At 43.2% G+C, this 16,249-nt stretch overlaps 1 protein-coding gene across 1 annotated transcript in view; it reads left to right on the top strand.

Annotated features, from left to right (window-relative positions):
* The window catches only part of ldlrap1b (low density lipoprotein receptor adaptor protein 1b), a 49,925-nt gene that overhangs the window by 13,335 nt on the left and 20,341 nt on the right, over positions 1-16,249 (top strand). The window contains 2 exon segments of the mRNA XM_069895621.1: positions 13,614-13,756; positions 15,428-15,540. Coding sequence (XP_069751722.1) covers positions 13,614-13,756; positions 15,428-15,540 — 256 coding nt within the window.

Raw genomic sequence — 16,249 nt, 5'->3', positions numbered from 1 at the left:
GGAGTTTTTGCACTGGCCCTTTCCAGCTCTGCACCATATGGGAGATTAAAACCCATTCATGGTGGGCGGTTTCTCACTCCCATTGCCAGCTGGAAAGGTGAGTAAGGGGCCACTCTACCAGTCCTCCCACTTCCCAATGAAAGCTGCGATTGGTGTGTCAAATGTAGAGATGCGTGATCAATGGCAGTGGATCTTGGGAATTATAATTCTGGCAAACGATGTTGTCCCTGTGGTAACTCTTACAGGTGAACTGGGATGGATCCTGCTAGAATGTTCAGGGGGTAGTTTCACTACATTGGCTTAGCAAAGCTTTTGCATGCAAATTGTGTGCCTGCTAAAGTATAAAAATGGGCCTGATCTCAGGCAACTCCTCAATCTCTGCCCTCCTGTCAGAGTGAGTCCGTAAGACATTGGAGCAGAAATAGGCTTTTCAGACCATCAAGTCTGCCCTGCCATTCAATTACGAGCTGATCCATTTCCTCACTCAGCCCCACTACCCGGCCTTCTCCCCTTAACTAATGACCTGGATAATCAAGAACCTATCAATCTTGACCTTAAATGTACCCAAAGACCTGGCCTCCACAACTGCCCCTGGCAATGAATTCCACAGACTTGCCACCCTCTGGCTGAAGAAATTCCTCCACATCTCTGATCTAAGTGAATGTCCTTCAATCCTAAGGTTGTGCCCTCTCGTACTACTCTCTCCCAACATTGGAAACCTCCACTCGCATGACACAAACTCTCAAAAGGTTCCCGACCTGAATCCATTTCTCTCCATAGATGCTTAGTTCCTCCATATTCCCATTATTTGCTCATGGTGTGTTACCAAATATTGCAACATGTGAATTGGAGAACTGATGCCGTACTTTGAATCTTATGTCCTCAATGAATATGGAGATGGAATGTGTTCTGCACAGATTACTCCAACCGGCAAAATGCTGGAAGTGATCTCTGTACAGTGCCTGTTACAAGGAGGTCTCACTGAAGTGTCTTTCAATTTGGGGCCATAATTTAGATTTCAGTCCTTCTAATCTGAGGATTAAAGACTTACCTCTAGGATTTGTGTCTCAAGGGCAAACTTGAAGGCAGATATTTTTAAAAAGAGATTTAGGTTGGAGATGAAGAGAAACTTTTTTCCCAGATGGTGGTGAAACTGTGGAATTCGCTGCCCTTTGAAGCAGTGGAGGCGACCTCAGTAAATATATTTAAAACAAGGTTGGATAGAATTTTACTGAATAGGGGAATTAAGGGATATGAGGAAAAGGCAGGTAGATGATCATGATTGAATGACAGAGCAGGCTTGATGGACCAGATGGCCTACTGCTGCTCCTATTTCTTATGTTCTTACGTACATATTAAAAGCATGTGCATTTTTATACATTATTTTCAATTGCTTGATGTATAGTTTTCACATGCCAAGGGCAGGTACCTCCCAAAGAAGACTAGCTGGATGGCTCCCTATGTAGTTGTGAGCTCCAGTGACCTTGGAGCTGTTTATTTGTTTGCAAGTTCTCCAAGTGACCCTGTTTCTTTTAAAAACACACTGAAATGCTGGAGGAACTCAACTGGTCTTTTCAGCGTTTAAATGTAGACATACATACAGCACGGTAACAGGCTCTTCTGGCCCATGAACCTGTGCCGACCAATTACACCCAATTGACTTACAGCCCCGAGTACATTTTCAACGGTGGGGGGGGGGGAACCGGAGCACCCAGAGGAAACCCACACAGACACAGGGAGATTGTGCAAGCTCCTTACAGAGAGCACTGGATCAATAGGAGGCAAAGATATATTGCCGACATTCAGGCCTGAGACCTTCTTCAAGGCCTACTTTCATGTTTTACCCTGTTTCTCTTGCAAATGAACAAGCTGCTGAAGGGACCTGAGTCCAGCAGTATCAGTGGAGGGGAGAGAACAGTCAGTGTTTCAGGCCGAGACTTTCCATTCATTTCCTGCTGAGGCCGTCCAGTGGCGTTCTTGCTTTTGCTCCAGAGTTCAGCATCTGTGGGCTCCTGTGTCTCCACTCTGTATCTTTTCCCTGGGCACTCCAACCTACTCCCCTGTGCCAAAAACACGCCGGTGGCTAGATTAATTGGCTCTTAGAAAGCGCCCCAAATGTAGGTGGGGCAGCACGAGAATTAGGGTTAATGGGGAAGTGAGGGAAACTATGATGAGAGTTTTGAGGGCACTTGATGGTTGGCACAATGGGTGGCCCAACATGGTTTGTGCGGCAGGCCTTTCTGACATGGAACCAAGTGAGGTTTGAGATATAAAAATGTTAATGCTTTCGTTGTATATTTTTTGCAGAGGGTGCTAAGTAATCTTGTCTATTTTCACTTTAGTTTATTTTGACTGAGTACTTTTGATCTTGGCCATGTGCAAGTCTGATATTTGTCGCCTTTCCTCCCTGCTTTTGAGAAAATTCAGGGATAAACTGCTGTTTCCAGAGAATGAAGCTATTTTGTTGTGGTAGCTCGATTTGCCAGCTTGACTTGTTACACTATTTCATAGAGCAGTTGATTCAACCGTACTGTGGGTGTTTAAGTTTACATTGCTCAATACAGATTGTAACAGGAGATTTCCATCGGTGAAAAAACATTTCCTTCTCTAAAGGACAATATTGCTCATGCAGCAGTTCTTTTTTTATTAATAAACTGATCATATTTCTCACTCATTTGATTAACAACTTGTTTTCTCACAGATGGTCTAGACCAGAGGTTCTCAGCCTTTTTCTTTTCACTCACATCCCACTTTAAGTATTCCTCATGCCGTAGGGGCACTGCTATTAGTAAAGGATCGCTTAAGGTAGTATGTGGGGGCAGCTGCTCGGCGGCGGGTGTCGACGGCTTCCTTCCTTGGACTCGCCCTTTCTCTCCTCGCCACCTCCCTCCCGAAAATTTCGTATTTTAAATTTTTAATAAAAAAAAAATAAATAAAAAGGTAGTAGGTGGGTGGGAAGGGAAGATTGAGAATCACTGCTCTAGACTCAATTGTTACTGAAATATTTTGTTTGATAAAAATTGTCATTGGCCCATTTCCTTTGGAGTTATGAAACCGTGCACATAATGAGTCAATTAGGTACGATTGAAACAGTGGTTTTCAAACTTTTTCTTTCCACTCGCATACCACCTTAAGCAATCCCTTACTAATCACAGAGCACCGATGGCATAGAGATAACTTAAAGTGGGATGTGAGTGGAAAGAAAAAGGTTGAGAACCACTGATCCAGATCTCTTATATTATCAGTCTGATCACTGTGCTATAATGCCATATGCATACCACATAATGGTTACCAGAGGAAAATAATGGCGGTGCTGTCAGCTGGCGTGGGCCCGTGGAGATTGGGGAGTGGAGATACAGCACTTCCCCATGGATTCCTGCCACCCAGTTCAACTGCCAAAAGCTCTGTACAGGCTTTAAACGGCCTGTTCTAGGAGTTGGCAATACTTTATTTAAAATCCTTCGACAGCGGGGTCTTAGCCCAAGAAGGCAGCACCTATGTTCGGCAGCGACTATGAGGGATTGCAGTTTCTGGTGCAGGCCCCAGTAACGAGAAAGTCTCGGGGAGATGTCGGGGTAAGTGTTCTACACAAAGAGTAGTGGGTGCCGGGAATGTGTTGCCAGGGGTTGTGATGGAAGCTGGTACAATAGGCATATGGATGGAATAAAAATAGAGGGTTATAGTGAGGTAGGGAAGTCTTAGTTTGTTGAGTAAATTTATATAGGTCTGCACAACATAGTGGGCTGAAAGTCTGGTTCCGTGCTGTAATGTTCTATGAAACGTTTCTTTTTGTCCCACTGATGGTTCTGGGCCTTGTGAGTTCCTCCAGCAGTGTTTTTTTTTGCTCCATGCATTTTGTTAGTTTCTTCACTGGTGAGTTAGTTAGTTTCCCTTGTGTGCCATACACAAAGGTGCTTTTATTGCAGAGTGGAGAGAGTGCAGAGAAGGTTTACCAGAATGTTGCCTGGGTTTAAGCATCTGGAGTATGGGGAGAGATTGGACAGATTGGGTCTTTATTCTTTGGAGCGTAGAAGGTTGAGAGGGGATTTGATAGAAGTATTTAAGATTATGAAAGGGATAGACAGAATGGATGTGGATAGACTATTTCCGTTAAGAGGAGGAAAGTTTAAAACAAGAGGACATGAGTTAAGAATTAAGGGGCAGAGGTTTAGAGGTAACATGAGGGGGAACTTCATTACTCAGAGAGTGGTAGCCGTGTGGAATGATCTTCCGGGAGACATAGTGGCGGCGGAGTCAATTGTATTATTTAAGAAAAGGTTGGACAGGTCTATGGATGAGAAGAAGATGGAGGGTTATGGGCATTGTGCAGGGAGGTGGGACTAGAAAGGGGTGTTTGGTTCAGTGCGGACTAGAAGGGCCTAATGGCCTGTTTCCATGCTGTAATTGTTATGTTATATGTTATGTTAACTTCAAGGAAAATACATTTCCATATTTTACTTTAGTGCTCATCTCTTGTTGCTGCATTCTTGCAGATTGCATGGGATGAGGCATCAAACCTGCAACTTTGAAATCTTCAGTAGCTCAGAGGCTAAAATTAATTTGTGTGAAATGAAGATTGATTGCAGTTATCAGCTCCCCTGCTGATAGAGAAGTTATTGAATGCGTCGATTAACATCGCAACTGATGAACATTTCACAATGAGTGGCAATGAATTGCGTTCTAGAGTACTGCTTTACAAACAAAACCAGAGGGGCTAAGTCTGTTTCAGCTACTCTTCTGTCTTTCCCTGCCAGACAACCTATAGGAGCTCTTATCAAGAATATCCTGGGCGGCTGCCTCACAGTGTGGTAAGGTTGCTACAGAGAAATGGATCAGAGGTCAATCCACAGGACCATAAGAGTAGTACAGAGGATCACAGGAGTCTCCCTCCCCTCTCCCCCCACCCCCCCCCCCACCCCCACATTGACATGATCTACCGGGATCGTTGTCTGAAGAGGGCTTGCAAAATCATTAGGTACTCCTTCCACCCCACATACAGAATCTTTCAGCTACACTTATCGCTGGATGTTCTGAGCCAGAATTACCTGGCTGAGAAACAGCTTCTTCCCAGGGGCAGTGAAAATGCGGAATGACCGGTATACACTGCTCACACAATCCCTCCAAGAATCTACTATTTATTTAACAATATTTATTTATTTCTATTTATGTACTGCAATAAATTGCTTGTAAGTATGTGTGCCAAGTTTATATACACACCTACATGTTTTTACATCAATGATCGAAGAATGCTGTTTCATCTTTACAATTGGATGATAATAAAAAAAACTTGAATTTTGTGAGAACCATTCCCTGGAGGATTGTTAATTCTTAAAAAGTCTTATTAATCTGACCTCCTTACGTATGACCAAATTGAAAGTAGCCTGTTCCTGGGTAAGCTCCAGAGAGCATTCTTCTAAGGAAGAATGGTCAGTTTACAACAAATTCTTCTTCCCACAGTAACTTTACCATTTGATTAATCCAATCATCGTAAAACCACCTATGGTCATTGCAGTTCCCTAGTTGCATGACTCTGATGCTCCCCTATTTGTGTTTTGTTCTACTGTGAGGCAATGCTTTGGGAATCAACAGAGCAGTCCCAATAGTGTCCTTATTAGCCACCCATCCAATTGCACACTGTCACCCACCTCAACCATGTCACTTCTTGCCACATTGATACCTTCCTGTGCCTCCCCAACTCCTTCTCCTTTTTGCCCATGCAAAATAGTCCAAACAAGTAAAGCTCACAAACTGTATTACAGAGGATAAGACTTGGTTGGAGATCCATTTGTTAGCTTGTAGTACAGAACAAAGTTCAATACTCCTGCCTGCCCGAATGCTGCAACATTAGGTGCTTTTAAGCTGCAGCACCTGGGTAGCCCTCCTGGGACCCAGGTGCGATTACTGGGGCAAAGGTGCTTCCAGCACTTTTTAAGCTGCGGGGGGATTGACCCATTGAGTCACCAACCCGGCAATTTAAGGGGTTCCCACCTCTGCGATGACGTGGTAAGCAACGTAGCACACATTCAGGGGAATTATCAATAAGTCCCCCCCCCCCTCCCATTGGCCGTCAATCACCCCCCCCGACCCCCTCCTCTCCTTCCCGCCGCAGCATTCCCTCTCCTCTCTTTCCCCCACAGCAACCAACCCCTCACCTCTCCCCCCCCCCCCCACGGCAGCCAACCCCTTTGCCCCTGAGGCAGCCGACTCCCTCTGCCCCCACTGATCGTGGCATTCCCCCTCCCCCCCCCGCCGCAGCAGCGACCTCTCTCCCCATGTCAGCGACCTCACTCCCGCCAATTGTGCCCCCTCTCCTGTGGCAGCGTCCCGTCTTTCCCCCTGATCATGACAGACAATTCAGCTGGGGTGTCCCTGTGACACCAGCGCGCAAGTGCTGACATCACAGGAGTAACCGGGTTGGCCATTTTAGTTTTCAAGCTGCTGGTGGACAAGACATAGTTAAATTTAACTGGGTTCCCCGATTACCTCCCAGGTAGGGCAGGGACCCGGTTGATTTTGGAACCTGCCGACTGGGTCGGATCCTTTCAAGCTGCCTCGTGAGTGGGGTGCTAACCAGGCAAATTGCCCAGTTAACCCCATTTTACAAGGTAGCTTGAAAGCACCTATTGTCAAAGGCTCTAAACCTCCCCTTAGCACAAGACTGTGCTGTCTTCCACAACCTTATCAGTTTTTAAATGCCTCTTCTTTCTTTGGCTTGGCTTCGCGGACGAAGATTTATGGAGAGGGTAAAAAGTCCACGTCAGCTGCAGGCTCGTTTGTGGCTGACAAGTCCGATGCGGGACAGGCAGACACGATTGCAGCGGTTGCAGGGGAAAATTGGTTGGTTGGGGTTGGGTGTTGGGTTTTTCCTCCTTTGCCTTTTGTCAGTGAGGTGGGCTCTGCGGTCTTTTTCAAAGGAGGTTGCTGCCCGCCAAACTGTGAGGCGCCAAGATGCACGGTTTGAGGCGTTATCAGCCCACTGGCGGTGGTCAATGTGGCAGGCACCAAGAGATTTCTTTAGGCAGTCCTTGTACCTTTTCTTTGGTGCACCTCTGTCACGGTGGCCAGTGGAGAGCTCGCCATATAACACGATCTTGGGAAGGCGATGGTCCTCCATTCTGGAGACGTGACCCATCCAGCGCAGCTGGATCTTCAGCAGCGTGGACTCGATGCTGTCGACCTCTGCCATCTCGAGTACTTCGACGTTAGGGATGTAAGCGCTCCAATGGATGTTGAGGATGGAGCTGAGACAACGCTGGTGGAAGCGTTCTAGGAGCCGTAGGTGGTGCCGGTAGAGGACTCATGATTCGGAGCCGAACGGGAGTGTGGGTATGACAACGGCTCTGTATACGCTTATCTTTGTGAGGTTTTTCAGTTGGTTGTTTTTCCAGACTCTTTTGTGTAGTCTTCCAAAGGCGCTATTTGCCTTGGCGAGTCTGTTGTCTATCTCATTGTCGATCCTTGCATCTGATGAAATGGTGCAGCCGAGATAGGTAAACTGGTTGACCGTTATGAGTTTTGTGTGCCCGATGGAGATATGGGGGGGCTGGTAATCATGGTGGGGAGCTGGCTGGTGGAGGACCTCAGTTTTCTTCAGGCTGACTTCCAGGCCAAACATTTTGGCAGTTTCCGCAAAGCAGGACGTCAAGCGCTGAAGAGCTGGCTCTGAATGGGCAACTAAAGCGGCATCGTCTGCAAAGAGTAGTTCACGGACAAGTTTCTCTTGTGTCTTGGTGTGAGCTTGCAGGCGCCTCAGATTGAAGAGACTGCCATCCGTGCGGTACCGGATGTAAACAGCGTCTTCATTGTTGGGGTCTTTCATGGCTTGGTTCAGCATCATGCTGAAGAAGATTGAAAAGAGGGTTGGTGCGAGAACACAGCCTTGCTTCACGCCATTGTTAATGGAGAAGGGTTCAGAGAGCTCATTGCTGTATCTGACCCGACCTTGTTGGTTTTCGTGCAGTTGGATAATCATGTTGAGGAACTTTGGGGGACATCTGATGCGCTCTAGTATTTGCCAAAACCCTTTCCTGCTCACGGTGTCGAAGGCTTTGGTGAGGTCAACAAAGGTGATGTAGAGTCCTTTGTTTTGTTCTCTGCACTTTTCTTGGAGCTGTCTGAGGGCAAAGACCATGTCAGTAGTTCCTCTGTTTGCGCGAAAGCCGCACTGTGATTCTGGGAGAATATTCTCGGCGACACTAGGTATTATTCTATTTAGTAGAATCCTAGCGAAGATTTTGCCTGCAATGGAGAGCAACGTGATTCCCCTGTAGTTTGAGCAGTCTGATTTCTCGCCTTTGTTTTTGTACAGGGTGATGATGGTGGCATCACGAAGATCCTGAGGCAGTTTACCTTGGTCCCAACAAAGCTTGAAAAACTCATGCAGTTTGGCATGCAGAGTTTTGCCGCCAGCCTTCCAGACTTCTGGGGGGATTCCATCCATACCTGCTGCTTTGCCTACTGCTTAGCTATGTAGACAATTGCACTGAGTACAGCTTAACTGAAGAGAGAACATCTACTTGTAAAGTTGAGCTATGCATATTGCAAAATCAATTGTTCCAGACCATATTAATTCAAATAATTAAGTCAAAATAAAATTTCAAATAATGGCAGAACTTTAATTTCTGATGGATTTAAGGATTCCAATTTTGATTTATGGTTAAATTTCTTGACAATTTAGTTTTTTTTATTGTGATAAGAATCACAATAGTTTTTGGCTAAAACTTTGGCTGTTGTTGATTTTGGGTTTCTGCCTCCAATATTGTGATGCATTTTTAACCTTGTGCTGTATCATCTCCAACTTGTTGCACTTTATTCTTTCAATGCTGGACAGACTCCTTGCTCTGTTAAGTTTGTTCAAATCAGGACAAAGAATATTTCTGCATTACTTCACCTCTGAATAATTTTCGTATATTTTGTATCACTAAACTGGTTTTCAATGCATTTGTGCATTAGTATCATCCTTCAAGTTGATGTGATGCTCCCTTTAACAGATATGTTATTTGAGTTTTGGTGTATAAAGGTGAATTCAAGGATTTGGATTGATTTTCTGTTGTGGTTGCAAGATGTGGAAGAGTGTGGTCTTTTTGTGGGTTTAAAGTGATATTATTCAGTGTGGGGAATAAAATCTTTTCTAATTACATGTTTAAAATGTAGTGTTATATTAGTTTGCTTGAGCTTTCAAGTTAATAGCTATGTTAGGATTTGGAGGTCATTTTAAAATCTTGTCTGCAGTAAATTAACAGTAGCAGACATTTAGTCTGCATGAAAAATCCCCAGAATTAAAATAATTGCTGTGGTTGCAAAGTTCAAATGTTTTTAAAATCATTCTGTTCTTGCCTAAGCTGTCAATCCTCCTAAAATCTGCACTCCTCGTTGGAGTTGACATTGTGGAGAAAACTTGTGATGTAGGCTGGTAACCTGAGGTAGAGGAGTACTGAAGATTCTGGTGATAATTGTGGATCAAATACACCACTCAATTGATTGCTGATCTGTTACTATTATAGAGAATGGAGATAGGTGTATCATACAAAGTGATAGAATTACTTTCTCGTGTTAGAATGAGTGTGTAGCATCTGTGAGGAAAGTAAAATTAACATGGGCCACTTTCAATCTCTAGAGAACATTGTTATCAGAATTATAAAGGTAAAAAAGGTAAAGGTTCCATTATTGTCATGTAAGACTACATTTAGAATGTAACATACATTAAATTCTTTAACTTTTGTCTACCGTAAGGCAGACAGAGTTGCTACTTTGTCCAGCACCCTTCACAGAAACCTACAGCACCTAGGTGGTTCTAGGCAGTCTCTCCTTCAAGTACTGACCAAGCCTGAGCTTCCAAGATCAGGCTTATTCAAGACGACATTAAAGAATGAAAAGTGTCCATTTTGCCATCGAATGTGTCTTAATAGTTTTCTCCAAGCGGCCACCTTGTTTAATCCCACATTCCTGCTGACTAACATCAGACTTGTTTTTTTGAGCAGCTGTCTAATACCCTTGGAATAAATTTATGGGCTTTAACAACTATCGGAAGTTCTTTCATGTTATTAAGTACTCTCTGTAAAAACAAAGTAACATATTGTTATTTTCTTTTTCATTCTTCTTTTCAAGATAAATGATCCAGTAAAACCTAAGTAATTTATTCTGTTTACGGCAGGAAATATTGCTGATGAAGGATGTTAAGAATGGGGTAAAGGGCAGGTAGCCTTTTGTGAGTTTTCTATTACTGAGAAAACATGTCGGTTTATATTTAGTTCTAGAAATACTGCACAGAACACTGAGCCTTTCCCATGGCTCCAGTGTATATTTGTGTTACATGTATTTGCCAAGAAATGGTCTTGTCCTGAATTGTCACGTGCTATTCAACTAATCTGTGTTATTGGCTGAACTTTGGTTCCCATGGCAGAGATACTGCACTGAATTAGAGCTCTTCAGCTGTTGTTTGGTTTGTACTGCTGTTGTCCTCAAACAATGTCGAGTCAGGCTTACGAGACTTGTGGATTGAACATAAAGAGATCTGAAGTGAATTTGATATTACCACCATTTGGGGCCCCTAAATAGTCCTTTCAAGTGAAGTAACACTTCAGTGCGAATTTGCAGGGGTCATCTACTGCATCCAGTGCTCCCGTTATGGTCTCCTCTACATCGAAGAGATTGGTCGCAGACTAGGAGATCGTTTTGTTGAGTACCTTGATTCTGTGTGGATCTCCGAGTGGTCACTTATTTCAATTCCCTGTCCCATTCCCTTGCTGACATGTCTGTCCATGGTCTCATGAACTGCCAGACTGAGACCACCCGCTAATTGGAGGAACAACCCCTCTAACTGGATGGCATTTACATCAACTTCTCCAGTTTCCATTAACCCCCCCCCCCAACCTTCTTCCCCCATCTCATTTCCTCTAGTACTGTGTATGTGTCTCTCTCTCTTCCCTTTTCCCTCCGTCCCATTTCACAGAGCCAAAATCAATACTCATCTCTCCTATCATCATATCCAATTAACACCTTTTGTCTGTTGTGCTAGACTTCTCTGTCAAGTCTTTAATTCAGACACCTGCCTACTTTTTGCTTCTACCTTGAAGAAGGGCTCAGGCCTGAAATGTCGCTATTATTCCTTTACCTCCTATGGACGCTGCGAGCATTTCTGTTTGTTTTTGATATCTGGAAACCTCAGTCTTTAGATGTAAAGCTCTGATAATCTGACATGCTCAGGATTTTTGGTGGTGCTGGACAAGGAGATTTTCTGAATTGTTGGTTATTATTGAAACCACTTATTTTGATGCTGTACATATTATAATTGTCCCAGTGAACCTAGTACGGATTAAGGGAGCACTGGGCAGTTGGAGTACATTATGTAGCAAAGATAACCAAGGTTTCGGGCTTGAGCGTCTCCACCCTACCATTTTGTTTGGGACACCTGTCTTCATTTTTCCATACCTTGATGAAGAACTCAAGCCCAAAACATTGATTATTTATCTTTATCTTTGCTACATAAAGTACACTGGTGAGTTTCTCCAACGTTGTGTTTTTACTTCAACCATGATGTCTGCAGACTTTCGTGTTTTACCCCTAATGGGCAGTTGGAAGAGAGTCTGGCAACCAGAATACCTGCAGATGGGAAGGGAGAATGGTAAACACTAGCTGGTGGTCTGCGTTCTGAACTGCTGAGATTTCAAATACTGGATTAATCAGAGTTTTAATGTGCACGGATACCAAACCATTTTAATGCCAGTGCTTGGTAGCTGGAAAGGGGAAAAATACAATTTTTTTGGTGAACTTTGCAACTTCATAAGTTTCTGTTCTCTTTGGTGGTAAAAATAAAATTGAAATTGAGGTTGGAGTAGATTTCATTGAGAACTTTAATCATTTGTTCAACTCCACAGAAAATCTTAAATTTGGTTCTGTTTTAAATCAGCCTTAATTTGAAGACCTAATATCACCAGATAAGAGTGCTAGAGAAGTACAGGTTGTACCTCTTTAATCCGGCAACCTTGGGACCTGGTCATTGCCAGACCACAGAAAATGCTGGAAAACAGAAATTGACCCCTAAGGGAACCCCCTTTGTAAACATATCAAAGGTAGAACAAAGCTTAAATGGGAAATAATACTGTGGTGTGGCAAACTGTCCAGTTGGAACAGGTCCCACCTTCCCTGAAAGAGAGCCCAGTGATCTAGAAACTTGAAGCCCTCCCTCCTGAACCATGCTTTAACTACATGTTAAGCTGCATAATCCTCCTATTTCTAACCTCACTAGCACGTGGCAAGGTTAGCACTCCTGAGATCGCAACCCTGTTGTGAAGACGGTACAAGAATGGTCGAGGGAGGTGGAGGAATGCCTGCAGGACTGCTTTGAATTGGTGGACTGGACCAGGTTAAAGGATTCATCATCAAACTTGAATGAATATGACCTGTGATGAGTGTGTGCCCAAGCATACATAAAGTGAGTACCCCAACAAGAAGTTGTTGAGGGCAAGGCCTATGGCATGAAAGACTGATGATCCAGATTTCTACATGAAGACCAGGTACGACCAATGGAAGGCCATCTCAGCAGCAAAGAGGCAATTGCAAGGGAAGCTAGAGATAAGGTCAGATACTCACCAGCTATGGCAGAGATTGCAGGCCATTGCATCCTACAAGGTGAGGCCGAACTACATAAATGACTGTGATGCTTCATTGCCCGATGAGTTGAACACCTTTTAAGCTCACTTTGAAAAGGAAAACTTAGTGGTAGCAATGAGTCTCCTGCAGAAAGTAACGACTCTGTGGTATCTGTCTCTGAGGCCAACATCAGAAAGTCCTATAAGAGGGTGAGCCCTTGGACAGTGTCTGTGCCAACCAACTAGCTGGAGAGTTCACTAACATTTTCATCTATTACTTCTGCAGTCAGAGGTTCCCACCTGCTTCAAAAGAGCATCAATCATCCCAGTGCCAAAGAAGGGCAGAGTGAACTGCCTCAATGACTGTCGCCCAGCAGCACCCACCTACTGTGATGCAATGCTGTGAGAGGTTGGTCATGGCCAGAATTAATTTGTACATTCCTAAGTAAAGATCTGATCCCACTGCAATTCACGTACTGGCACAATCGCTCCACAGCAGATGCAATATCACTGGCTCTCCACTCAGCTCTGAATCACATAGACTATAGCAGCACGTACATCCATCTACTCTTCATCGGACTACAGCTCAGCTTTTAACACCATCATATCCTCAGTACTGGTCAACAAGCTCCAAAATCTAGATTTCTGCACCCCTATCTGCAACTGGACCCTTGACTTCCTCAGGGGAGACCACAGTTAGCACCACTCAGAAACAACATCTCTTCCTTACTGAAAATTAACACAGGTGCATCTCAAGGAAGTGTGCTTTGACTGCAGGTGGACGCAAACTGCACTTATCTTTTATCTCCGCTCAAGTTTATTTCCACACTTCAGTTTGCCAATGCAACGGAACGGTGTTTTTAAATGGAATTTAAAACATTGCCTGAGGAAATGCCATTGTTTCCAGGTTTTTGCTACTGATTTAAACAGAAAAGTGCAGCCAGCTCTGGGCCCGCTTGCTGGCAGCAGCTTTGTATTTCCATTTGCTAATCCACTTTGTTTTTCTTGTCTTTTTCCCTCAAGAGTTGCCAGAAAATTGGACCGATACAAGAGAAACACTCCAGGAAGGCATGGTATTTAATCTCAAGTATCTGGGCATGACTCTAGTGGAAGAACCAAAGGGGGAAGACATGTCTTCTGCTGCTGTCCGAAGAATAGTTGTGATGGTAATGTTTGACATGGTCTACATTTTATTCATCATGTGTTTTGACTAATTGGTTATGAGGAGCTTTGCTGGGTTCAGACACCTAAGCTCGTATCTACATGGACCGGTGTTAGGTGTGCTAGATCTCTTTGCGCCAAGATGGCATCGGCTCCACATTACAAAAGCCCATGGATATGGTCCTTGTCTGTACAGTATTATGAGCCCAGAGGACCCTAAAACCCAGCAGTAATAGAAATTCACCAAGACAAATGGTTACTTAAACAAAAGTTGCTTTTAATTATCTTTAAACATGAAAACAGGATCAGATATTAACTTATCACTATTAACTTACTTAACCTAACTTAGCCCTCTTCTAATTCTAAGCACATGTGTTTGTAATGTGTATATAAGTTCAGAAAAGTTTGTGCAAAGGCACGCAGAGCCTGGACTGTCTGGCTTGAGTAGAGCTCCAAGGTTTTAAATGATATCTTTTTTTTTAAGTGTTTGTATGTGACCTACACTAAAAAACCTGCCACAATTTATCTCCTTCAAAACATATCTCTATACAATATAAAATATAACATAACTTGTCACAACAGAATTAGCAAATAATGCTTAAATTGCTAATGCAAATAACTCATGCCCATTAAAGACACAATCGGGCCACTTAAGAAATGTTACTGGTGGGGGAATCTTATATTCTCCATTTCCATTATAAATGTGAAATTTAGAAGTTTCTCTCAAGTCTTAGAGGTGACAAACCAATGGGTTACAATTATTAGGACAATTATACTCAGGATCCCTGCATATCGCGTTCTCAGTTTGTGCGTCTTTTACCAAGGTTGAAACTTTACCTCTGCTTCTCTTCGCATAGAGATGCAGCATGATCTTCTGAGTATTTCCAGCATTGTTAGGTTTTATTTTAGATTTCCAGCATCTTTAGATTTTTTTACTTGTTTTGTTCAGTTTCCTGTGGCTAAATGTGTTATTTTAACCTACCTTCTGTTTTTAAAAGAACCAACTTGTTTGATAGTTAATTTTTTTCAAAAATAATGTTAAATTTCAACATGCAGCATGGTAACAGGCCTTTTTGCCCAAAAGCCCATGCTGCCCCAGTTGATCTACAACCCCTGGCACATTTTGAACGGTGGGAGAAAACCAGAGCCCACACAGACACGGGGTGAACATAAAAACTCCTTACAGAGAGCGCCGGATTTGAACCCCAGTTACTTGCGCTTTAAGTGTTGCACTAACCACTACGTGCCACCCAGATATTGTCACCAGATACAATCAAACAAGTTCACCTGATCTTTTCACTCACTATGTACTAAATGTGTTCACTTACAACACAACTTTTTAAAGAATTTGTGGATCATATTTTGGTCCTAAGTTTTTTTTAAATTTTGTGGTACAGCTGACAGATGTGAAATGTATTTGTGCAGTTTATGTCGCTCAACTGATTCAAAACTTGGGATTCTAAAAATGAAAATTCACTTCTACAATCGGCATCAAGTACAGGTCACCTCTAAAGAAACCTCTGGTTTTGGAAAAAAACGCTGAATTCTGCTGCTGAGAAAATCTGGAATGTTCTCAGGAATAGCTGTTGCTGGGAGTATCTAAACTTGTTCAAAGATTTATTCTCTGATCCCAGATCTGGGAATTGTGTTTACAGTGAATCTTTTATTTCACTTAGGCTAAAGCAAGTGGGAAGAAATTTCAGAAAGTGGTGTTGACTGTGTCACCACGAGGAATAATTCTACACGATGGGACAAGTAATGAATTAATCGAAAACGTCTCCATTTACAGGTACAGGGCACTTTCATTCAAACACACACAAATATTAATCCTGCATTAATGGGGGGGGGGATGCTGAAGAATTCTTAAATTTTAATGTAACTATTAAATTTAGACACACCCCTGTAACAGGCCTTTTCGGCTCGTGAACCTCTGCCACCCAATTACACCCAATTAACCTAGAACCCCAGTCTGTTTTGAAGGGTCGGAGGAAATCAGAAAACACAGAGGAAACCCACACAGACACAGGGAGAACAAACAAACTCCTTACAGACAATGCTGGATTCGAACCCCGGTCGCTAGCCCTTGTGGCGGCCATTTAGCTCTTTTTTAATGGTGCTTTTATCATTTTTGAAAAAGGAAGGAATTACTCAATGTTTCTTCATATTGACATTTATCTTGCAGTCAGATTGCACCCCCAAGTGGCTGTGTTGGAGACAGTCAGAGGTGTTTAAATCTTGACTAATTTAATCCTCTAGAAAGATTATCAAGGAAAAGAAGCAGGTGTCATTTGACCTTCCAGATATTCTATATAAATGATGTATATTCTGGTAACAAAAGAAGTAGCAGTGTGCATTCATGAAAGAAATAGCTTCCGAAGCAGTGAAACAGATGGTAGTCTGATGTAGTTGCATGAAGTCCTTGAAGGCTAATTGCACTAATGAATAAATGCAGTCCAATTCAATGTCCAAGTGTTTTAGCAGACTAAACCACACTCCTT

The sequence above is a fragment of the Narcine bancroftii genome, chromosome 8 (assembly GCF_036971445.1).
Source record: "Narcine bancroftii isolate sNarBan1 chromosome 8, sNarBan1.hap1, whole genome shotgun sequence".
Lineage (NCBI taxonomy): Eukaryota > Metazoa > Chordata > Chondrichthyes > Torpediniformes > Narcinidae > Narcine > Narcine bancroftii.
This window is presented reverse-complemented; position numbering and strand designations above follow the sequence as displayed.